Source organism: Lepeophtheirus salmonis, chromosome 9, assembly GCF_016086655.4.
Source record: "Lepeophtheirus salmonis chromosome 9, UVic_Lsal_1.4, whole genome shotgun sequence".
NCBI classification, from domain to species: domain Eukaryota; kingdom Metazoa; phylum Arthropoda; class Copepoda; order Siphonostomatoida; family Caligidae; genus Lepeophtheirus; species Lepeophtheirus salmonis.
The window spans coordinates 21542966-21569755 of record NC_052139.2 but is presented as its reverse complement, the minus strand read 5'-3'; the positions used below and the strand labels follow the sequence as shown (position 1 = coordinate 21569755).

General features: G+C 33.9%; 1 protein-coding gene across 1 annotated transcript; it reads right to left on the bottom strand.

The window, feature by feature from the left end:
* Positions 1-3426: 3426 nt before the first annotated feature.
* Positions 3427-21629, bottom strand: LOC121124603 (unconventional myosin-XV). The gene is made up of 11 exons (XM_040719760.2): positions 21362-21629; positions 18248-18468; positions 16082-18184; positions 15810-16027; positions 14669-15741; positions 14362-14605; positions 11628-14290; positions 9414-10323; positions 9235-9346; positions 5203-6129; positions 3427-5147 (listed from the first exon to the last, which is right to left on the bottom strand). Exons 2-11 carry the CDS (start codon positions 18410-18412, stop codon positions 3666-3668), a joined length of 9897 nt encoding a protein of 3298 aa, XP_040575694.1. The 5' UTR covers positions 18413-18468; positions 21362-21629; the 3' UTR covers positions 3427-3665.
* Positions 21630-26790: the final 5161 nt, after the last annotated feature.

Genomic DNA, 26790 nt, shown 5'->3' with positions numbered 1-26790 from the left:
GAATATTGGACTAATTACTAGGTTATACCCTCGTTTTTTACGCTAGTTTGCGAGGTACATTAAATATGTATCTTACTCTATTGATTTTGATCGTTTTTTGCCAAGTATTTGATAAGGCTAACTATTACATATCGTTTAGTGTCTGTATATACTTATAAAACTTGGTACATATTGGTTGATAATTTCATTTATGCTCAACGGAGATTCTTTATAATATTTTAAAAGAAAATAATATACTTTACCTAGAGTAGAGCAAAACTAATTTAAGAAGAAGTTGTTAATACAAAATGTAATACGAACAAAATTATTTTTGCTGCTAGACTATGAAAATCTATAAAATATGGAAATAGTATGTTTTCACTAATGTATTAAATTTCATAATAATTGAACTTGAAGAAGACAATTTCTTGGAGGCTCATAGTTGATACTTTTATTGGATAAAATGGAGAAATTTCCAATCGATTTTTAAACTCCATAATATAGAAAGTGGCCTGGAGGAACTGTAGCACCCCCCATCCCCAAAAAAAAAAAAAAAAAACTCAACAAACTATAGATTCTTGATTTTTTTTCCTTTTTTCCAAAAATTTAATGTTTCAAGCTTAATTTGTTTCTTTTTTCTAAAAATATAATATTTAAAGCTTAATTTTTTTTGAACAGCTGCACTTTTTCATTTTTTTTTTTCTTCATACAGTTAATATTTGAAATATTTTCCCAAAAAAAATTATATGTTATTTTTTTCATTCACGTATTTCTCTTCGGTGGTTAACCCCCAATTGAAGGAGTTGGGCGTCTAGAGGACTCTGTCTATAACATCAGTAAGTCCGAAACGTTAGAAAGGAAGAAGCACTCTGGCAAAAATGTCTAAATGGACCAAAGGAGTTAAAAAAAAAGCCCAGACCAATCCTCTCAAGTCCATGAGTGTCCATACAAGAGATATCGGAGTTTTACATCACACTGTCCAGTGAGCTATTAACGTGTGAGGGTTTATAGCCCACTTTTGACACCAGCAATGAAAGAAACTCATCTTATTCGTTCCAAGCTGCTTTTGGCATCCCCACTGTCCTGATACAAACCAACTTTTGGATGCAAGTCAAGGGGAAGAACTACAGTGTCCGTCATCCAAATACCGAGGCCTTCATAGGCACTGTCAGGCAGCACTGGGATCCCATAACAAAGAATTACATCTGTAATGAGTATCACACATTCCGCCTAGAATTCATCACTGCTATTAAAGGGGTCTACATTAACGATGAAAAGAGATCAGACAAACAATCTATTTATAGTATTAATTTTATTGAAATTATATTTTTGATTAATAATTAATATTTTGATAAAGTTTAAAATTAAATGTGTTCAGATTTGAATAGACCATTCGGTATAATATTTGATTCGTTGAATGCAGGAAGAGTAAATTAAGAAAAGCAAACAGCTGTGGATCTTTAACTTTTTTTAAAATTTATTCCAAAAACCAAGGCCCCTCCCCAAAATGAAATCATACTGACGCCTCTGCACACTAAATAATATTTCATGCCAGAGACAAACAGTTATATTTGAATATAATAAAAAATTATGCTCTGAAAATCTCTATCAAAGGTTTTTATTTCTACAATTATTAATATTTTTGATCAGTGAGGAACGAGAAGAGTAGGATAGTTAGAAAATAAATAAAAAAAAACTATTATTTACAATATCATAATTAATTGATTGTCTACAATATGGAAATTTGATTGTATAACAATTTAGTAACATATTTTTAATGGATATTGGGGATAGTTATATTTTTGGGATGTTAAAATTTCAGTTCTTTAATTTATTTTTCCGACTTTGACTACTTTCCAAAAATTATTGAAAAAATGATTTTTCATTGTTATACAACTTCTTTGTTCTAGCCCCCGGATGGCCTACGTCAACAATGTTGGGGTCACAGGAAAACCTTCTATCAAGTTTATAGAAATATTCATGTTGTTACCTTTATTGGATCACGCAAACTTTCCAATGACAAGAAAAAGTAAGGCCCGAAATCATATGGTATTTAAGCAAATAAGTCAATCATACCGAATGCTATTTATGTATTATGAAAATCCTACATAGTATTCCATTAAATACTATAATAATTTATTTTATAATGAACATAGCTGGGTCCAAATCAAGTATACACACTTTTTTTGCAATTTACGACATGATCATCGCCAATATTGATTATTTTTGGTGAGCTGGAGTTCTATAATAAAACAGAGTATGAAATATTAGGGTTCTGTAACTCACCTGGGCAGTTCCAGGTCCGTTCAAAGTTAGTCCTAATGCGTTGGACCAGTGTTGTTCGGATGGCCACAATTACTCCCACAGAGGCTCGATTTTAAATGCACAAGAACACAAACTATAATTTATACATTCATTCATAATGGCATTTGAATCTAAAGTAAAAATTTGGGGATCTGGTGCGGCCTCCAAAGCGACATCCCCACCAAGTAGCACCCCCGATTTTGTTTTAATTTGGGTAGAAAATGTCTCAATAAATGTTTTCAAACATATCCAAAATTCAGATTGGGATCTTAATGGGTCACCTTACTCATTCCCAAAGGTTGGGAGAAGTATGGACTTTTTAGTCATAAGTTCCATAAATAAGTGATGGAACCATTAATCGGAATCGGAAAATTAGTTGTTTTTTTCTGAAATCGGGCAAATTAAGCATTAAATAATGCTTAATTTGCCCGATTCCAATTCTAGTTTATTAATTGTTTTCAACAATTTTTTACTTTTCTCAGTTAAAAAAAAAATAAAAGTAATAGTAATTGTAATTTAATTTTCAATTTTTTCTTCCAAAAAAATTTAATCTTCTGTCAATATCTTGGTAATTTTCAAACTTTCGTCCTAAAATGCAATAATATATTTTTTTTTCGAAATATATATATTATTTTTTTTCGCAAAAAATTAGTTTTTTAATTTTTTCCAAATAATTGAATTTTTTGTCAACAACTGTGGACTTTGGGAATTTTGTGAATAGACGTAGATTTGTGATTTTTTTTCAGCAAAAATTAATTTTTTAACAAGAGCTGTGGATTTTTTTTTCTAAAAAGTTTAATTCTTTGATAATGCTATTAGGTTTTCGATTTTTTTTTCTTCCAAAAAATTGAATTTTTATCAACAGTTTTGGATTTTTGAAATACAATTTTATATATCAATATTAATATTTGTAATTTTTTTCAAAAAAATTCCAAAAACCAATCCCCCTAAATTATAATCCTTTGAAAGTCCCTTATCGCAAAAAGGTACTTTATAAATATTAGCTAAAATATAAAAAAATTGGCTCCTGTTATATTTATTAAAAATTGCATTGGAATGGGCAGGAATTTTTTTTTGGAATTTTCCCATCATTAAAATAAATACAACTTAGATGTTACATTACGTAACGTAATGTGCAAATAGTTTATGAAGTAATTAAATGTAAATATATTCTTTTACGTCAGGTATAAATTGTATTTTATAGCCAATAATAATAATAATTAATATTTATAATTTGATAACATCGTAACTACATAATACGTAAAAAATAAATTTATAATTAAATGTGTTTTCTTTCAAACAGATAGTGACATTCTTGTTGAATAGTTATTTTTAGTATAATAACCTATTGAAGCTATTGATTAGGGAAGCTGACTTCTTCTTCATTCAAAGTGAGAAGAGGCAGAGGAATGTTTCTTCCCGGAGTTTGAAACAGCAGAATGATTTCCCTTTAGCTTTTGGTCAATCGTAATATATTGTCTTATGAGCCTTGCAATTTCATCTGCTTGGAATGTCTTGATCCGTGTGATATTTTGTGACATGAGATTTCCACACTTCATGTCTAAATAGAGAACACGATCATCGATTTCTAACTTTCGCGTGGAAATGACTTCTGTGAATGGATAGTGTAGGATTGTTTCATGAGTGACTTGATCCAGGAAGCTCACACCATGTTTATTGAGAGCCAGGAGTTCTTCATCTACATCTGAAGGGGGAATTTCCTCTTTTTTAGATGCTTTAGCATCAGGTAAACGCGTGACGGCAAAGAAACTTGAGCCAAAGAGTGGCCAATCGGATAGAATGATGAGGACTTGCCCCTTGGCTTCATTGCTCGTTAAGTGTTCAACGTCCTTCCAACTGCTTTGAACCATGTTAACCCATTGAGGAGGTTTGATTTCTCGAGAATTGAGTATGGGTTTTGGAAGAAGGAATTTTGTTTCTTTTATCGTAGGTTTAGCACTCATGTCAGCAGCTTTATGAAGGAGAGATGCCACCTTGGCAATGTCATACACAAGCTCTTCATCCTCAAGGTTCCCGGCAGGCATGACGAGCAAGTGGCCTTCTAAGTAATCAGGAGCTATTTGATTAAAAACTACCTCGATATAAAGAGGATTCTCCATGCGGAGAGGATAATGCCAAACTGATCTACAGAAAATAAGATAAAATTCTTCATTTTGATGTTGAAGCCCGTTGGTCAGATCCAAGATATAATGACGATTGGAGAGTGGCATTGTATACAATTCACCCTCAATGATACAATAAAGAGAAAACTCCTCTTTTTCATTGTTCTCCTTGACTCCAATAAAGTTACAGAGCTCATCAATGACATCTGCCACAACAGTTGTGGATTTGGTGTTGATTATACGCTCTGTACCACCAGGTAGTCGATAGATTTGTCTCTTTGAACTACGTCCAGCAACGATAGCCGTAATTTCTTCAATACTCGGAATATTTTTGCGACCACCGTATTTAAATGTTTTTCTTAGATTTTGTAAGCAAACAAGAGCTGTTCCATGATAGGCTCGCCTCTTGTCATAGGCTGCAGACTCTAAATATTTAAACAAATAGGGCCGTAAAATCTCTGAGCAAGAGAAGTAAGCAGCAATGATGGTGAAGAGTCTCCATCCCTTTTGGCAAGAGTCCTTACTCATGCTCTTATTGTTCGTTGTTTGCTTCATAATTTGACAATAGACTTCATCACGAATGGATTCAAGCTTATGACAATACATAAGAATAGTGTTGACACAGTCAACTTCATGCTGATTTGCTAATAGTGGAAGATCCCCCATGACGCGCATAATGCAAGCAAAACACTCAAGAGCCAAATTGTTGTGACCAGGAGCTTCAAGTCTAAGGAGAGAGTTCTAAAAAGAGAGACAAATGAAAAATAGTAGAAGTAATTTTTTATTTTAAACTTACAGATATCATTGTAGGAGTCCACTTGACCAGGTCCACCTGATCCTTCCAAGTCCAATCATTTGTTGCTACAGTTCCCGATAGACCAGAGGAGGAGGTGGCTGCTGTTTTTTTAATGTTTTTATTTTTTTTCTTGTTCGTACTCTTTTTATCTGGGAGTTGTTCATTGCCGACGTTACTGCGCATTTTCAGGGAATCTTGAAAGTGCTGGAGTGCGAATTCCAGAAGAGGATTTTTACCATCATCCTGTATAGTTGGAGGTATGACAACATTTCCTTCATTATGCGAGCCATTCGTTATGTTCTTCTGCATGACCTCTGAAACAGCCTCCAATCCATTTTGGCGATGATTCTTTTGCGGGCCTTTTCGTTCCCATGCATAGTGCGTGGAGCTTGCATTCCTTACTTTGAGGATCTCTTCCTCGTCCTCTTCTTCTTCATCCGTTTGTCGCTCAAGTCCAGACTCTAGTAAATTCATATTCTCAATATCTTCATCCTCTTCTTCATAAGGAGCCTCTCGCTCCTGGGACCTCTGAGTGACATTAGCAATGACGCGCATTTCTCTACGAATGGACTTTGGTGATAATTTCTCTACAAACTCCGCTGGGAATAGCCCATAGCTTCCATCTTTAATACCATACAGCCACCCCTTTTCTGTATACGAATCCCTTTTAGGAACAACGGCGATAATATCTCCCTTTTTAAAGGAAATGGCGTTTTCATCCCCAGAATGAAACTCTCCTAGGGCTTTGACATAGTCATAAGAGCTCGCATTGGCTTCAATAAGATATGTGTTTAGTAGATCTTTGATCACAACCGCTTTGGGAGTAGAAGCGATAAGTCGACCTCCGGTATGTGTTACTATTTGAAGTCCGTTGGACTTTATGGTGGATATTTCTCCAATGTCTTCGAATGTATATGTTTCAAGCGTCTGTAAAGAAATGAATCAAATAGATACAAATGATTTAAATTATAAGTTCTTTTTTTACTACGACTAATAATAATTATATTATTTCCTTGTGGTTTGCTACAAATCAGTGTAGGAAGTTTCAGTAAATGATTTTTGTTTTGTTTTGTAGATTCTCCTTTTTAAATTCAAGAACCAAGACAATATTATTATTTGCTGTGAACAATAAAGATTTATATTGTATATAATGTATGGGAGTTTAAAATGACTTCTCATAAATCCATGGCTTAATTATGCAACTCAGGAGTTCAAAAATATGCTTTTTCAGACTCTATGGCATTCACAGGCAAACAATCAAATAAAAATTAATGACAAGGCATGAGATTGATTAATTACTCTTGTGTTAGATTTGAATAACAATGTTCGATTCTTGCATCGAGCCTACGAGTTCATGTTACAAGTAGGCTCGATTACCGAGTTCGGTTGAAAATTATGTAGCCCGTCTACCATAAAAGCAAGATAGAATGGTTTTTCTATGATTGAAATAGGATTATGTTTTTATTCTTCAAATTGTTATTTTATTCAGAGGAGTCATATGGGTCCCAAAATAAGTTCATTTAATCGAATAAAGGTTCTGTCCTCTAGCTAAAATTCTTTGTTATCAATACTCCCCAAGTAATTTGAATAGAAAGTCTATAATTCACTCATTCACTTGAATTTAAATGTACCGAGTGTTCCATTACAATCTCAAAACTTTGTATTTTAAACTTCAACAAGACGTAATTTCCTAATTAACTATATAATTTCAGCAAAGTCAATACTAAAAATAGATGTGTGTTTGAGCTCTCTTTATCATTAATGTAGCTGCTCATAGGTGCAAGGATGACCTTCAGGTGGTGTAAGTCCTGGCACACTCTATGGATGTAACCCTCGATCATGGCATCCCAGTGCTGGCTGAAAGTAGCTGTGAGGACGTGGGGGTTTAGATTACGTAGACTGGAGGACTTACTCTCGACATGCACTCAAAAGGTATAGTCGAGGGGGCTGACAGCAAGGATGTATTGGGTCCAAAAGTGTCAAAAAAAGAGCTAAAAAGAAATCGTTCAAAAGAGTCTTGCAACGGAGGAGATGGGGTTCTTTCATTGCTGGTGTCAAAAGTGGCCTCAAAAAGCTCTTTCAACCTATTTTGTATAGCTATTTGGATAGTCTGGTGTTAAAAGCCAATAGCTCTTGTATGGACTCTTATGGACTTGAGGAGATTGGCCTGAACTGAGTTCCTTAATTCTGCAGATCCATTTTTATATTTTTGACACAGTCATCCTTCCCCTCCATCGTTTCAGACTTGCTGACGGCGTAGACGATGAACCAGGATACGCAATACTGCTTGGAGTGCGCAAAGTTTCATTTTCTCGAATTGTACGTAAGCTAGTGAGCTCAGCACTTTTATTTTTGTAACTAATTGTGTGTGCTTTAATTTATCAAAATATATAGTAATTTTAGTGACTTAACTACTAAGTGTTCAGATTCCTGTGGAATAATACCTGGTATAAGAGGAAAAAAAAAGAAAAAAAAAAAGAAGGATGACCGAGATTTGTATTATGCGACGAATATTTGTCAATTTATATTTACAAATTATTCTTCCTTATTCTTTGGATGTGTCGCAAATGACACAACTTAAAGCAGCCAATATTTATCTTCACAATAAAATATGGAAACCATCACAGACAGCAATTGAAATGGGCTACATCAGTCATCAATATGAGTCTTTTAAATTTAAACAAAGGCCCCATCAAAATTCTTGGGTATCTTAATCTATCCCAGTAATTCAAATAGAAAATCGGTAATTGAGTCAAATGTATGTATATGTGATGCTAAAGAAAATACAACATATATTGGGTCCTTCAATCCTTCAATTGATTTTGTTGCAGGATTGTTTTTATATAACAAACTACAATTGTAGAAATGGAGCCAATATAAGTTCCTCAAATCAAACACAGGTTCTAAGCTATAGTTAAAATTCTTTGGTTCTTAAACTTATCCGACAATTTTTTTCAAAGGCTGTTTTGTTTCAGATTAAGGATCTAAGTATTGATTTACATTAAATACACACCCAGGAACGAGTAAATCTATTTGAATAAGTTCTACTCCATTTCATTTCGATGAAACAGACGGGTATAAGTTACCTTAATTGTTTTTAATCAAGTTTCTTAAATTAAATAGAGATTTTAAACTATACCTAAAATTCCAGAGTCTATTAACTTATCTCCCTAATTTGAATAATAAGCTTTCATTGACTTAAATAGTTTTATAAAATATTAGGTTGTCTGTACGAATATATGAATGAAATATTCATCGTCACAATGAAAAAATGAGAAAATTGAAACAGTCCATTTGAGATATATATTTTGCCTAATAAGTTAAAAATAACGTTGTTTGGTATCTAAACTCATCCCAGTAGTTTCAGACTAATGCAAGTTGCCCTATATCTACCCTTAAATAACGCATTTACAAAAACAATTTTGGGTTCAAGTCATAGTTCTAACATTGTTTAAATAACGTCTCATATACATTGAAAACAAATATTATGTGTGATTTTCCGTAGAAAATCACACATAATAATTGTCGTTCTGCAAGTTTAATTTATAATTAATGATTTCAATTTCAAATATGTCTGAGAAATTTCAGACTGAACTGTAAACCAATTTGGATCCCATGTGTGATAACACCAAAAAAAGAAAGACTTATAAATAAATATATATAAAAATGGGACGGCCTTCATAAACTTTTTTGAGCCCCCCAACGGGTACTGTTGCTTAACAATGAAGGTTGCATTACGATGATATTAACCATAATAATTTGGACTCACAATGATTATGTACTACACGATTTTACTTCGTAAGGATATTACCCCAACGATTTTGTCGGCAATCTTTTAACCACAATTATTATGGAGTGAACACAAACAAAAAAAATTAGGTTCGAGTTTGAGAAACACTTGAATCCAACACTATAAATTACTATCTTCCATTCTAGTGCTACGCATCTTTCTGTCCCCCCTTTTTTTTTTAAATAGCAAGTCAAAATGAATCATTTTATATTTTTAAGTCAAAGCTACGAAAAATAACTTACTTCAAAATGATCATGACCAGGGTCCTTAACACGACGAATTAAACGAACTCCTTTATGGGAAATGGATAGGAATTGCGACTCTCCTTCCACTCCAGAAGAAATAGGATACAATCTATTATTTATGACAAACAGAAGAGTATTTAAGATATTAACCACAAATATTAATTGTTACTCCTTACCTTGAAAAGTAATATTCGCTATCTTTTGCAATTTCGATAATATTCTTCTTTGTGGACAAACGATGCTTGGTACTCCCCAGATTTTTCAAATTAATTGAGTACTCATCCAAAAGCGTTCTAAGGCGAGAACATTCCTGAGGAGTCAATCTAAGAATCGAATCCCCTTTTCGAAAGGTATCACGTACAATTTGAGTGAAAATCAAATGAATTAAAAGTGGATTACTCAGACTTTCAGATGGGGAAAAAATCTCTTTACGGATTTGAAGGTTCCACGGGACATTTCGCGTGTACATAAAGGTAGTGGATGAATTGGGTGGATGTAGTTTGGTGGAGATGTCATCTACAGACTGATAGTCATCCTCATGTATTTCTCCATGCTCCCCATGCTGCTGCTGTGAGAGATATTCCATGGAGTTATAGCGATTCTTGGTGGTGGAAGACTCAAATAAGTCCTCTATTTCAATTTTGGATCGATTGACTTTGTCTCCGGTTTTTGTGCTCAGGGATCCAGGGAATACAAATGGCAGGGGAGGCGGTGGAGGAGCATGGCTAGATGAAGATCGTCGCCCGTCCGTGATGTCCATACCATAGATCGACTCATGTTGACTATTTTTTCTATTCACTTCATCAGCAGTACCCAATTTTTTCATTTTATTCGTCTTCTGTTCAAGAAGGAACTTGCGGTTCTCTGTAAGTCGTTGTATTTCTGTGTTCATAGAATGCAAATGGACTGAGTTGATGGCCCGAGCCTCATCTTCATCATCGTCATCCTGCATTTCGAGTTCCGATAGCTCCAATTTTCCGTTTTCATCAACGGAATGACTTTTAATAACGGCCGAATCTAAGATGTTCTTCATTTCGTTGGTGAGTTTGAGTTTTCCAACTGAGGAAGTATTATTTGTATTCCACTCTATGAAGGGAAAATAAGAATTGTATTTGTACATAATAAATAATTCCATATCTAAATGTCACACAAACTAAATCTTAATGTCAATTCCTTGATTTTTTATAGCTTTGTACTCTAGGCCTTGAGGCCTTCCAATGTACGTAGGTACGTTGTACCTCTAGGTACTCATGTAGGTGATGAAGATGTACTTTGTTCTGTCAACACAAATCCAAGCTGAATTGTTTTTTATAAAAATTGAGCCTGGGTTAGAGTTGTGTTATTCCTTATTTAGGACTGAAGGAAACAGTCCCCTCCAGCTCAGTCCTACATGTCATTCCTAAAAACTTATAAAGTCACTCAAATTTATTTGTTCTTTTTTTAATAAGTTATAGTACTGTCTAAGGACGAACGGTTTTAAAGACCTATCCTAAGACTGAACTGGACGGGACCAAATAAATAAGGACTGATTTAACAGTAGCCTGGATTATATTTGTACTATTTGACAAATTATCGTAAAATTCTATACACAAATACCACTGGGGAATACTCATTTTGTACAAATGAATTCAAGCCAAAAAACAAATAATCTTTAAGTCCAAAACGGATCTCAGTTTTTCTCTGATTCATCTGAATTCTCAAATATCTGGAATTATAGTAATTCGGGACTATAATCGTTCAGAGCTATTTTTTACCCTTAAAAGAATCCCAAATTAAAAATAGGATTAATCACATTTATATAAAAGGGTTTCTATTGATTCTGTGTCTTGTTCTGAACTCGATATATTTCCATTTGATGCTGACAGATGATGACAACAGGGCCATACGTTCTAAAACATGAGAAACCTTGTGCAAGATCAAGCAAACTATAAGGCTTAACTGCATGATTGAGTACGAAACCTCATAAATACATGTCCTCTAAGTTAGTGGCTCCCAAACTTTTGTGCCCAAGGTACACCCAAAAACAAATTAAAGTTTCATGACATACCTATTTTAAATAAACCAATCATTTGGATTATTATGAGCTAATGCAAATAATAAATGTTTGTCATAAATCGTACATCACAATTGAATTTAAGTCCAATCAGGAAGAGTTGCCAAATTCAAATAAGCCTATATGTGCAAAAAAAAATGAGCACCGCTCATTTTTAATATAACAGGAGCGTACTCACAGAATGAGTAACTTAGCAAGACTAATGTTCTGTCTATATGGTATATATATGATGAAAAAAAAATATAGGACAATTCTACTTTTCTTGATTTTTGTTCCAGATTATTTTATGTTAACACACCACCACATATTGCAAATAAATTAAAAAATTAATAAAAACCTGAATGGTTGATGGGTGAAGTGATTCTCTTTTTTGATTTCATCAATTCCCTCTGATTCTCAATCTGTTGCCTAGTTTCATTTAAATACATTTGCTGCTCTCGCTGCTGTGCTTGAAGCTGCTCTTGGAACAGCTGTTGTTGCTCTTTTAATTGCTGCTGTTGTTGTTGAAGTAGGCTTTGCTGTTGAATCAAGTGCTGCTGTTGCGCCTTTTGTTGCTCCTGGAATTCTTGTTGTTGCTGTAATTGCTCATGAAGCTGCTGTTGATGGAGCATGTCACTCTGTTGCTGATGTTGTTCCTTGAGTTGCTCTCGATACTGCTGTTGATGGATTTGGAGAGACTCTGTGAGTTGTTGCTGCTGTTGTTGCTCCTGAAGCTGTTCTCGATACTTTTGTTGATGGACAGCGAAGGAATCTGTCAGATGTTGTTGCTGCTCACGAAATTGTTGTTGTTGGAGTTGAAGCACTTCTGAGAGTTGTCGATGTTGTTTTTCTTGATACTGTTGGGGATGATGTTGGTGTTCTCGATACTGTTCATTGAATTGTTGCTGATGAACTCCTGAGCTCGGTGACATAACAGCACTTCGACTCTGTGAAGACATTCGTTTCTCTTGCATTTTTCTCATTTTAAACTCAAAAAAACCTTCTGTTTGACCACCAATTATTCCCTCTGCACTTTCCATTTCCTCCTTGGGTGGGGGCCATCTCCACTTTCCAATTCGTACCGTTCGTGCTCTTATATATGGGTCCATTATTCCTGCTAGCTCCATTTCCATGGATGCAGTAGAAAGTTTAGGAGTGTTTGGAGTCGTTTTTGAAATCCTAGTGATATATTCGGACGAATCATTTTCAAGGACTCTATAATTGCTCTTTCGAGAGGAAGATCTAAGCTCAATGTTCTTTTCATCATTGACAGAGTCCTCATTGATCTTTAGTCCAGAAATAACTGAGGTAAGGGATGTGGGCTGTGGACTAGTGACTGCTTGAGAAAGAAGTGTCGAAAGAGCCTGATTTTGCATCATTAATTGTTGTTGTATCTGCATATTTTGAGCCACAGCGTTTTGAATGAAGGCCTGCTGATAAGAGGCATTATTTGAGCCATTAGCATTGATATTTAAATTGTTGTTATTGCTTGTATTATTATTATTGGACATAACTATTTCCTCGGGTTTTGGAGACATCATACCCGGCAGACCAACACCCCCAATATTATAAACAGGAACTGGAACATAAGTAAAAGCCAGAGCAGAGCCATCTTGTGACACTGTTGGAGGTGGATGGGGAGTGGTAGTATTTGTTGAGTTAATAAAAGAACCCTGAACAGGAGTGGGTATAAGCATTGGAGGAGGGGACATTGTTGGTGTGACGACACCAGGAATGGGTTGGAATCCCATGGATAGATTGGATGCTGCTAGTGGAGGAGCTGGGGGAGGGGGTGGAGGATGAAATTCTCCTGGTGCAGAATTATCCTGAGTTCCTTTGATACTCAAAACCAACTCATTTACATTTGTAAGTTTCTTGAATTTTTTTCCACCACCTTTCATGGAAGCAGCAAGGGATTTTGCATCAGAGAGTCCATCGTCGGCATCAAGAACTGGCATGAATAAATCATCCAAAAACTGATCTACATCAGAAGCTTGTGAAGGAACTCTTACACGTCGTACATGAGAGGCAATAGAAGGAGCTTCAGAGGTGTCTGACATTGCAGATGATTGTTTGATGTTCCTTCGTCCTTTAACAAAGCGTGGTCGACCTTTTCTGAGGATATTGGTCAGATTAATTTGATTAGCAGAAATCGTCATTTCCAATTCTTCTGCCATTTTCAAGTTTCCACTTGAACGAGTCATTTGAGAGGAGGTTTCCTTCTGAATTATTTGAGTGTTGGCTGCTTCTAAAAGATCAGGCTGACTGAAATATCTGTCATTTAATGGATTATTGGATGACAGTCCGATTTTTTCCCACTCGGTTTTACTTGATTTGCTGTTATTATTAGTTTCGTTTCTGGAATTGTTAAGGATTGTTGTAAACTTGGTGATTGTGTTCGTGCTTGTCAATCCATCCTTAGATACCTCATGATATCTTTGATTAAGACGACTATTTTCACTCAATCCATAGTTTACGGAGTTTAACAAATTATCAAGAGACTTACTCTTGCTACTCACGTCTTTGCTTTGACCACTACTCTCAAAATATCGATTATTCAAAATGGAATCAGAGGAGAGACCAAAGTCATCAACTTTGAGAAGCCGATCCTCCGAATGAGATCTTTTCTTATTAGAAATAGCGCTCATCATTTCGTCAGTCACGTTTGGGATCTCCAATGGCACAGCTGTGACTTTACTTGGTCGAGATACCCCGGATAATTGCAAAAACGGCACCTTTCCTTTAGGGAAAATAGAAGGCAACTCTCCTTCTGACAAAATGTCCATAACAAAATCCGATCCAGTTAGCTCAAAGGAATCTTCTCCACACTCATATCCAACAGTCCATCCTGAAAGCTCAGCTATCCCTCTGGAACATAGGGCATTTGCAGCAAATTCTTCAGCTGTAGTAAAAGATTCAATAGGTACAGGACGGATTTCCATATCAGGGAACGTGGCATCCACAGCCATTTTGACACGTTTTTTGTTTGAATGCCATTCCAGATTAGTGGGGGGATAAGCTCTGAAATATTTTTGCAAAAACACAAATACTTACATAAAAAGTATTATTTTGTTATTTGAAATTATTTTTACCTTGACTCATGGTTTATCCCTGCTTGCAAGAGTTTTTGTTGACAAACATGTTTATAACCATTAACAGCATTGTCTGAGACATATTTGAGCAAATATTTATAAAGGGTTTTAGAGGGAGGAAAGGCTGAGAGGCAATTAGAAATAAGAAACCAACCGCGCTCATTGCTCTCACTGTCGCCGTTTTTACGGGTTTGATTGGCAAGCTGACAATATATTTCGTCTCTGAGTTTTTCATTTTTAATTCCTAGAATAATATTAAGTGACTCATAAAATTTTACATTAAAAAAAATACAACATATGCACCTACCTTTAGTTATTATATAGTCTGATAGAACCTTCTCTTTGACTCCACTCAAGTTTGGATCATTCATAAAGCGTAAAATCAATTTAAAAAGAGCTAAAGATTCTTGATAGTCACTCTCTTTGTTCTTGCTCAAAAAAGGTGTCTTGATCGGATCAGTCTTCATTTCCCAAAGATGATGTTTGAAATAAATATTTGCAACTTTAGAAAAGGAATAATAGTCAATGTCACTTGGCAATTTAAGCTCTCCTCTAAAGGGAACAGAGGGGAGGGGCTCTGCAATTTTTCCCAAATGTTTCTCTGTACTCAAGGAAGCCTGACTCTTTTCCATATGAGACATGATGAATGCAAGCTCAGCTGGGATCTCTAGGTGATTCACTTTTTGCTGCATTTCCCGTGAAGTGAAGCTCTTTGTACTCGTATTGTACTTTGGAGACGTAGGGGAAAGGTTTAGGATGGGGGGCGACGGAGTTGTGAGAGATAGTTTGGGAGGAATTTTGATTAACTTGTTCGGAGGCGATTTACTTCGAATTAGTTCACTTAGTGAAGAAGGAGTCCCTGGTTTCTTTTCGACTACATCATCTTCCATTTCCTCCATGGTTCGTGATTGATGCTTAGAAGTTTGATAGTTATGATGGGTTTGATGTTGAGAGGTCTGATAATGGTGATGATGGGATTGGGATTCACGAGTCCTCTGCAGATTTGATGCCGATTGATGATGAATTGCGTTCGGAACAACATTGAAGTCATCCTCAGTCATAGCATCGTCAATTTCATCAAAGTAATCTTCTTCTACTTCTTCATAGCCTTTGCTTGAAGGGCTTGTGACACGAGATGATGCTAGTTCTCTCTTTATGTGTTCGCGAGAAATCTTTCTCATATGGATGGATTCGTCATCTTTCATCTTTTGCTTCCGTGCAAGTCGAGCCCTCTCAATGCGTATTTTCTTTTCTTCATGGAACGCTGCAGAGGCTTTTTGCTTCTCAACTATTCGTCTTCGTTTCTCCTCTTCCTCTGCTTGATGTTGCATATGGATTCGTTCCTTGAGCTGACTATAGTTGGATTGTTGTTTCTTCATTCTGAATATAAATAAACCCCAAAATTATTTTACTCGAATTTATCTGTTTAAAGAACCCATAATTATTACCTATAAATTGCCTGTAATGCAATAACACCCTTACGCATTTTGCAATAGTCTTGTCTAGCTGTCCAACCCCTATATGCTGCCTGTATTTTTACTGCAGATTTCTTTTTATTAAGAAATTCCTTACGAGCCAAATGACCTCTTACAGCTCGTTGAAGCTTAACAACGGTCACATCATGAATTAGACGTCTCTCTGTCTCAATTTTCTTTCGTAGGTGCTCCTATAAATAATATCAAATGTATTGTATATATTTAAGCTTATAGAGTATATTTACTTTTAGAAAAACCTTGGTGGAACCAAATTCATAGTCATCTCCACGATTTCGTGCATGTTTTTCCACAATGTTACGAGCCATTTCTTTTGTAGTTGGAGTTCCTCCACCATAATAGCCAATGTTTGGATATCTTGCACCCAAGAGGCATTTAAACTTTTCAACAAAATGTTTATACTTCATACGTATTGGATATCCCGTTTTGCGGATCATAATTGTCTCTAAAACAGTGTTGACACGGAGTTGATCCAAAACGAGGGGCATATCAAATTTGGCAGGTACTTTTGAGTTATTCGGTTTGATACAGAGTACATAGAAGGGATGAGAGTCCTGAATTATACCCAGGAGCTGATGCAAATTTTCTATAAATCGTGCAGACACAGTAGCTGTTCTTGGCTTCATTGTAACTAAATGATCGTTTCCACTATTAACATTTGGGAGCAATTCCCCCTTGGGAAGGGATTGGAATAAATTAGAAAACATATTGTGTAAATGACGATCCCTTGTTGTTGAGAGTAGACTAATGATCTCTGGATTTTTAGAGTCACGATTCTTTCTTAGAAAGCCATCTACGTTATACCAGACTTGTCCTGCATAGTGTTTGACTCCAAATTCTCTTGAAGACATTCTTGGTCGAGAGTATAATTCGTTCAAAGCGTGATTATAGTGGCATTTATCGAGGAAAGAAGTATCGTTTGCTTTAGGGAAATTGGATTCATCATCTAATAAATGGAAAATACCAACAGGTTTCTTGGATAGTATATTTAGAATAGGCCCATTATCAATGTAATTAATTGGAGTCCAATCGATTTGCTCCTTAGCATACTCGGCTTGCTCTGCTTTAAATATCCTCTTATTTATCAGACTATGTAGGTTCTCATTTGCAAAATTGATGCAGAGCTGTTCAAAACTATTCTCATTTAAGTCCTCAAATCCAAACATATCAAGAATGCAAATCCCCTTGTTCATGCCAACTCCTTTACTTTTTGTGGAGATTATTTTGTTAAGCCGTTTGATAATCCAAGTAAATAAGGTACCGTAGAGGGATTTAGACAAGGCATCCCTTACGTCTAGTGCCTGGTCAATGTTCATTGGAACAATAATTGGCTCACCCAAGGAATCAGGGGATATTCGAGAGGTAAGGACCTGGATAAGAGAATTTGAGGTAAGTTGAAGTAGATGAGCCGTCCACTTGATCTCAACATTCGAGCCCATCTCTACTCCCTCAACACCATTACGGAAATGTTTACGGTGAAAATATACGTTCCCTAAATGTAGAATAGATGCAAGGACTTTAAATATGGCATCACGCTCTTCAAGAGAGAATCCAAGTACTTGGAAAGAAGAGATCAAATTCTCAAAGTCCGCCTTGTCGTTTTTTCCATCGACTCCTGCACTCTCTCCTTGGTTGAGATAAAAATATTTATCAGGGGTCATGAGACCGAATTTTTCTTTTTGTTCTCGACTCAGACCAGCTAACATTTCGTAAAAGACATGAAAGTTTCTCTCGTCAGAATTATGGGACACGATGCGGCTTTTTTCTAGGAGATAATCATTGAATTTAGCACCACTTATGATGCCATCTTTAAAGTACATTTGAATAAACTTTCCAAAGCGTGATGAGTTATTATTGCGCAGGGTTTGAGCATGTCCAAAGCTTTCTAGAAGATGCGACGCCTCAATGATTTGTTCGGTTTTGAGATTAGATGCAGATTTATTCACTGCTGATAAATACTGAAGAAGTAGCTTGCAGCACTCTGTTTTTCCAGAGCCTGCCTCTCCATTGAGAAGAATGGTTACATTCTTTTTGGGATACGCAACTTGTCGAGCAAGAGCAGAAGCTCCAATCGCAAACAAATGTGGGGGAAGAGTTCCTAAAATTTGACCATCATATTTAGCCACGGATTTGAGCCCATATAAGTTCTCCCCATCCTCATCGAATGCTCGATATGGATTAACAGAAATGAGGATTGTACCAATGAAAGTATAGATATTTCGATTATCATAGCGAAGTCGAATATTCCACAAAATAGATGCCTCATTAATATCCCGAAGGCTTATCATATCTTCCACTCCACCCTGACCCAAATCCTGTCTTGGACGAACCTGAAATGGAAAACATAAACATTAGAGTTTATCTTGGTCACAGTGGTATGCATAAATACATACGGAACTCAGATTGTTCAGAGTAAAGTTCTTTGTGACATTGTTGATCACGGCTTGAACCATAATAACTTGAGCATTTTCATGGTATTCAATCACTTCTCCTGGAAGGACGTAGCCTACTCCTGGATCGAACCAAACTAGATCTCCACTCCGTAGCTCCGACTGCATTTTGATTATTTATATGCCTTTCCTTCAAAAATATTGCTTTTCAGATGAGCTCCATTCTAATGAGGATTTAAATGATCAAATCGATGGTTTTACGTTAGTTAGAGGTAAATAAGAATCATAGTTATTAAGAATCCAATCCATTTAAAGGGAGAGAGACGCATATATTTTAAACATTTTACCTGTGATTTTTTCATATGTATTTATAGGTATACCTATATAGGATTTATGTATGAATATTTTTGCTCATGTCTAAAACAAGAGAAGAAGAAAAATTGCCTTGTATGCGGTACACATTTTTTGAGCAATGTCTTTGGGCATCTAACAGGGTAAAATATGAGATTACTCATGAATTCCATGGTCCAAACATTTTTTATATAGTTTTTAAAATGATCTCAAGAGGAATAAATGAACATAAATACTAGGGACCTCCGGAGGGGATGGGCTAAATGGGATGTATTAATTTAATATTAGAAATTTAATTTAATTTTTCAAAAAAAATTCAAAAAATTAAATTTTCTCTGAATAGTTTTAGATTTTTGCAATTTTTCTACAAAACAGTTTAAAATAAGAATTAATATTTAAATAAAATTTTTTTAGGAAGAGCTGTCGATTTTTGAATTTTTTTTTCTAAAAAAATTATGTTTTTGAGAATAAATTTTGATTTTTGAATTTTTTTTTCAAAAAATGTAATAATTGGTGTTTAACATCGGAAATTTTTTTCATAAAAATTTCAAATATGCATTTGAATTTAGAAAATTTTTCCAAAAAATTTTATCTTTAAATTTTTTTCCCATAAAAACTAAATTTTATGTGAAGAGCTGTGGATTTTAGAAATTGTTTCTCAAAAAAATTAGTTTCAATGTATAAATGTGGATTTTTTCAAAAAGTTTAAAAAATTTAATAATTAGCTATACTTTGGATATTTTTTCCAAAAAATTTAATATATGAGTTTGAATTTTTTTTTAAACATTTAATCTTTTATGAGAGCTCTGTATTTTTGATTTTTTTTTTCTGCGAAATTAAATGTTTTATATTTAATTTTTTTCCAAAAAAATTACAAAAACCAACCTCTCACAAAAAAAATATATTTCTCAAAACACACTCCTAAATATACTAGGAGTGTTTTCCATAATTATTTTAAGAAAGGAAATATTCATAGCTCAATCCCTGACAACATCACGCAACCTACAACTACTATTATAAGGAACTTCCTTGTAATGTTTTCTTTTCAAGAAACTATAAACCTTTTTCAACGTTATAATTATTATTCATTTCTCAACCACATTGAAAACATATGGCGTTGCTCCTGGCTACCCTAGCCTACCTATACAAATAATATCTATAATATTATTATTACTAACAGCTATTCAGTACCGGAAATGATAGTTTAGAGATCTAATAATGATCCATTTAGAAAGTAGTACGTCTTTCATAGACAATGTCGTAACGTGAGAAGTTCATATTATTATTATTTACTAATCTTAACTATCTACATAGCATATATTAATGTATTAAAGACACATTTATGGAAGATTAATAACTGAGTGAACCTACAAACTTGTTATATATAATATATGTCAACAAAAAAACAATCTTGAATAAAAATCAAGAATTGGAGAAAATCTCAATTTATGCTTTTTTATCTCATATTTACATCCCAATATTTCAAAGACGTATTTCAGTGAATTATAGGCTTATTCTTCAAACTACTACTATGACTTAAAATACCAAAGAATTGGAGCTATTGTTGATATTTTTTATTGGTTTCAAAGAACTAATATATCCCTAATACTAAGTTATTAATATAACTTTTTTTAAATATACTTTATATCTTTCTCATTTCTTTTATGTTGACAATCAATTTTGGCTACTTTAAGTGCAATTTGTGGGCCCAGCAAAGATTTAATAAGACAATAATTCAATTAGCGTAATGATTCATGTACATATTTAAGTCATTCATGGACTTTTTATTCAAATTAACGGCATGATTTAAGATGCACAATAATTGTAGCTATAGTTTAAATTTTTTATTTGATTTAAAGAACTTTTGTAACTTTCAAATAGACTTTATCAATTTTTTACTCTGATGATCAATTTTAGCTACTTTAAGTGCAATTTGCAGGTCTAACAAAGGTTTAATAAGAAATTAATTTGTAGATAGTAATTGAACATAGTTTTAAAAGTCAATGATTCATCTACATATTTAAGCCAATCGTGGACTTAGTATTCAAATCAATGGATGAGTTATAATACTCCAGAATTGTATCTATATTTAGATCCTTATTTGATTTAATATACTTATAATTGGCCAAAAAAAGCCCTTTTCAAGGATAAAATCGATCAATTTCTCATCTATTCTTGCAACAATTAGTTTAGGCTACATTAATGATTAATAAGAATAATGTGTTTGTAGGAATTGAGGATAATTGACGAAGAATTGCAAACACTCCATTTTGTGCAGACGTGCCACATATACAACTATAAAGACGTTCTCCTAGAAAACCCTCCAAAAATAGTCCTTGAAACAGGCTTAGTTGCAGATAACCCCATTGTAAAAAACAGTTGTTTTATAGTCCTACAAAAGAAATTACTTCCAATAATAATAATACTATTTCAAGAGTTCTTCTATTAAGCATGGGGATTATTTGTAAGGGATATTTAGAGCCCTTACTGACTGAAGGAGGAGTATACCTCAGTTTGACTTCATTTTTACGTGACACTCCTTAAGCCCCCAAGGAGTGTATGGTTGTTTCTTGGCAATAATTATCACTAAAGAGTCGACTCGACTCTATATATTTAGTATTACAATACTTCCTTGCATGGAGCCAAAGTAAGAAGAAGAATATAAGGAGAGTGAGAGAGTTAGTAGTTGCTCGCTTCTACAGGTAAACAACCAACAATTCATTCAACTATACTTAATAACAATACATCTTATTCATAAGACCTTACCTTGGGATTTGAAGAACTCGTAGTCCTACTGATGACGGTTTATGCGCCTACACTTGGTTATTTATGAATCCAGTCGAGTCTCCAGAGAGGAACAACCCATTTCTTCTTATTTAACTTATTATAATAAAACAACTACTCACTAGTGTATGTATTTCTTAAAAGGACACGTTCATCCATTCAGTTACAGGTAACAGAGGATTTTATTATAATGAATATGGTATGGAAGTGATGATGCCGGCCTGTTTTATATACTATGTCTTAGGTGAATGGTTCAAATAGTGTGTATGATGTTTATGAGTACGTAAAGAGAGCAAAAAACATGCCGGGCGTCCATTGAAAGGACCACTTTTGAAGAAAATATAAATAGTTTTTCTTCCAAGTATCATGTCAAAGAATATGTTTTTTTTGCTTGGTCCATCTTATCTCCTGTTTGTTAAACAATTACATATTAGATAGTATGTGAGCAATAAAGGGAAACGCACCCAGTCAGTATACTTTGACGAATAGTTCTTGTCCTTTTCTATCAATAAATTATTTGAAATGGGCTATCCATGGGTCAATATAAGTCTCTTAAATCAAATAAAGGGGTTCTAAACTATAGCTACTATTCTTGGATATCTTAATTCATTCCTTAAATTTGAATAAAAGGCTTGTAATTGACTTAACTATGTCCATGAAATATTGAGCTGTATTTGAAGTAAAAAAAAACAATAATTTTTACAGTTTTTGATTTTAGATTTCTACTGACAAATTATTAGTCAATCTATTGCACTTTAAGTAAGAAAAATCATAAACGCATCCAATCCCTACTTCAACGTTTATGTATATATACATTTAAATATAAAGAGTTAAAAATAAATTTACTCAATACTTGTTTGACGATAAACAAAATATTAGGAGGATTGCATATTATCAAAAAGTGGATCTACCAAATATTTGTTAATACCTTGGTATAACATTCCAATGGATGATATCCTGTTCTTAGCTATCATATAATAATCTTTATATGCTTATTTTGCGTAAAAATGACTTCAAATTGACCATTTGCAAGAAGCATTTGAACATATATTTATATGTTAATAATTACAGAATATAACCTGTTAAATCATAATTCTTTTGAAGACTTTCTACATGTATGTGTATTAGAACAATCAAAGCTTTTTAATGCCATATTAAAAGTGATTAGAAACACCCTTTTAACTCAATTGAATGTACCATTTATTGAGATTAAAAGTGATTTTATTTTAAATTTAACTCGCGGAACATTTTATCAGGAATAACTAAACCTTTTTTACAAATACTCGACATGTACATACATGAGAATGATACAATAATGGAATATTCCATATATTAATGGTGTCATTTTTGGCTATTTTTATAAAATTACTAAAATATAAGTTTTCTGTAAATAAATACATTCTGTATTCTGCAAATACATAAAACCATGTCATTCGATAAATAAAAATGAAAGGATAGTATGAATGTGTAGCTGGCCATTACAAGACCAAATAATGAAATAATTTGCAACTTGTACAGACTTCGCACCTTGTAGATAGGATATATTAATAAATTACTACGGCTAGGGCATTACATATAACCATACATGTATGCCCAGTGTAGCTGGCCCATTAATTTGTACTAATTGGTAGTATAAAGAACAGTTAAAATAAGCAGTTGTCATTGTTATTTAATTCCTTAGTGGTGAACATCCTTTCCTAAATAGATTCAATTATATTCAAAACCTGATTAAACATTTGTGTGTGCTCATTAAAGATGGAGCGTAAACCTGAGCATTTGATGCAGAGATATAATTGTAAGTCATTGTTGGACTCAGAGTAGAATTAGGGATCGATATCTGAGTAATACTAGCTAATGTCCTTGCTTATATCCTTTTTTCCTTCCTCTCTTGTCACAACTCATTGTAGCTGATCTAATGAAGCGTCAAGAGCATTATTCTTTTTCTCCTCCAAAACATTCTTATAATTGTTAAGGTTATCCTATTGATTTTCTGTTTTTTTTGTTTTTTTAATTGTCAATTCCCCACTGGATTTTCCCCTTTGCATTTAAATAACTAGGGATGTTGGAATCATTGAAAAAGAACGAATTTGATTGGTTGAAAGAGATTATATAAAAAAAGGAATGAAACACGTTGGTACCCTTGCATCTTCCGAACAACTTTTCCTCAGTATTGTACTAATCATCATCAATGCATTTTTCCCTTACTGCTCTCTCACGTGCATCATCATTATACTGAAGAAAACATGTCTTTTTTAATGGGGTTCTAACAACGGAGGTACTGTTGTGTGGAATAATGATTTGGAAAATAAAAGTGTATCTTACCGTTTTGGCCAGTTTCTCGTGCCCATCTCGTTCTTTATGGCAAGTAATCCGCCATTTTAAAACCTCTCATCACATCAATAATTTAAAAGTCTTCAAGAAACACCAGATTCAAGGAGACGAAGGAGAATTAAACGGTTCATCATTCAATTTGGACATAGCAAAGTTATTTGTGTCTTGTAACATCCTTTTAAATGTTGTGGATCATCCCAATTTCTCCAAGTTTATTGAAAAATATACAGGAAAAATACCTTTGGCAATAACTGCTCTTGAGGAAAGATTTCTTTTTCTTACGAGCCTAACCATAGTAGAGAATCTTACTCAAGATTTGAAGTAAGAGCCATTCAAGACCAAGTTAAAAAGAAGTGCTTCAAAAGAATCCTGGCTCCACAAAACTAAAGCAACTCTCAACAAGTGAAAACCTAGTATACAAAAATACTACAATTGTCAATTGTGATGCTGAGAGAGCCTTTAGTGTGATGTATATAATCAATACGAAAAGGATGTCCAAACTGGGTACTAAGAAATTGAGAGAATTATTGATCGCCAAATGAAATGAATGTTTTGTTATCATTTAATTGTCAACGCATAAATATTAACAATATTTTTTAAATAATTTGTTACTTTATTGCCTCATTTCTATTCTGTAGATTTCGTGCCAAAGTTATCTATTCATCCTTTGGTGGTTACTAAGAAGTTATAAGTACACTTCATATAATGATGGGTTTGATGTTCTCTATCTCACAATATATTTTGTCTTGCATAAATTTACAGAATATAATATACATTTTATAAAGTTATTTATAGGGAAGTTATATATTAATAATATACAACAATCCCTCTTCCTTCAAGTATAAATAAATAAATAATTTAAGTGAAATATATATTCTAAACGATACTCTTTTAGTTGGGTTGGAATCGATATTTACTTTGAACTCTTGATCCAGCAACCGATACAATTGCAACACTGTCATATATAGCTATTATATTTTTGAAGTAATTTCCATAGACATTCAATGCAGCGATGGTTAAATTATTCATTTCAGATTTTTGAATAGAGTTGATGATCGAATTAGAGTTTTCTTTTAGACACCTGCATACTCTTGCATAGTGGCCTCTCTTATCACATCTTGTGCATTCGATGCTTTTTCTAAGCAAACTTTCCCGTTCTTATGAGGAAATTGGAAACCTCACTGTCTACACTATCTTTCTTAGCTCTTGTTCCACGATCTCCTACAGCTTTGACTTCTTCGATACATATTGAATCCACATGACTGTATATTTGCGTTAACACCCTTTGATACTAAATCATTTAGACTATTTTGATTATTCTTTGCCGTTTCTACTATTCTCCATTAATATATACTTCACATATTTTATTTGCACTATCAAATAATCTTAATTTTGCTACTCTATACTTACATACCAAAGTTTTCTATTATGACAATTAATATTTAATACTATTTGTATCATACAGTAAATTATAACAAACATTAAGACATTTTCTGGATAATATTATTTTGATTCAACAGTACCAAGTAAAGCTATATTTTGGTGAAGGAAAGAATCTATATGTAGTACATTTTCAGATAAGTTGTAATGTTAAAAAAATCATAATTGATATATCTTATAAGTATGTTCGAAATTACCCATCGGCCATCAAGTATGATTTATGAATATAGCTTTGTTTATTTCTGAAAGAAAACAGAGGAACCAGATAGTTGAAGTTGTATTTGGGGGTGCCCTTCCCACAACCCCACATATAACACGAAGTAAAGTTAAGAGGTGTCCACATGGGGTGGAGTGGAGGGTCTGTAGCCCCCCCATCCCGAAATTAAGGAAATTTTGTGTATTACTTGAACTTTTTTGGGAAAAAAGTTTATTCGGTCAAATTATGCAATGGAGCAAAAAATTTAATTTTTGTGTGAATATCTGTTTATGTGTGAAAAATAATTCTGCAAAATGTCATTTTCTTTGAATACCTATGAATTTTAAAAAAAATTTCAAAAAAAAATAATATTTTAAATATATTTTTTGACATCGACGTAACTCATGTTAATAAATAATGTGCAAGGTTGTGCTGGCTCAGGTTCAGCAGTTCTATCGGTCCCGGTCTTGGTTCTTTCATTTAAACAGTTTTGGTCTTTGTCTCGGTTCCGCTCTTCTGTCTCGTTCTTTTTAATACAGGCTCAGTTTGGTACCAGACACTTAAAACAAGGGACGCCACTAGAAAATTGGGGCCCACAAAATGATATTAGATACAAACAGGCCTGCAGCTACCTTATTACGCAGAGTGCGTAGTGCCCCAGTTCCAACATGGATGTCGTATATTAAGGTTGCTTAAGATATTTTTTTCCAAAGTTGGAGCCACGAGGGGAGGCTAGGGGGGCAAGGGAAGATGGACAATTAAGTCTGCAGATATATAGTACAAATGATTTGGTATACAGGTTGCCTCAGTTAAAAATACATTAGTGTAGGGGCGCTTGCCATAATAAAGATTGGGAAATCCTGGCTTAAGAAATTTCATAGGACCGGTTAAGCTTAGAAGCGGATCTGGATCCATAATCTACCACACCCGGTTCTAGCAGTTCAAGATCCGTAACCGCTTGATTTTTTTTCATATCTATTTCCCATTAACTTTCACGATTTTCATAATTATTTAAAATAGTCACAATATGTTTGTTACAATAACGATATCGTCTTCCTTGAACTGACGGAGGATGACTTGCAAGCTTTTTAATTATTTCTAAGCAATTAGTATACTTGTAATTGGAAATATGTCACCCTTGCTTTTCCTCGCAAGTTGCTTCATGCCATCCAGTTCTCTGGAAGTTTTCGCGAACTTTTAAAGGATGAAGAAAACATGATGCGCATAGAAATCATTCATACGCTTCCTGGTCATCCTCCACCTGTTCAAAGAAGACAATATCGTGATTGTAACCAACGTATTGTGAAAATTTTAAAAGATTATGAGAATCATGAAAATTTTGAGTACTTACGAGCTATTGCTCATAATATTGCAATTTGAATATTTCTTTCTTTTAAAATTGATATTTACGTTTATATCTGCTGTTAATTTAGAAAATATGTAG

Bases quoted from the DNA above. Each gene is read 5' to 3' on its own strand.
- LOC121124603 (XM_040719760.2), bottom strand. From the start codon at position 18,412: ATGCAGTCGGAGCTACGGAGTGGAGATCTAGTTTGGTTCGATCCAGGA. The intron at 16,028-16,081 runs GTAAATATACTC...TATTATTTATAG, and splicing joins CCACCAAGGTTTTTCTAAAA to GAGCACCTACGAAAGAAAAT. The intron at 9,347-9,413 runs GTAAGGAGTAAC...CATAAATAATAG, and splicing joins AGCGAATATTACTTTTCAAG to ATTGTATCCTATTTCTTCTG.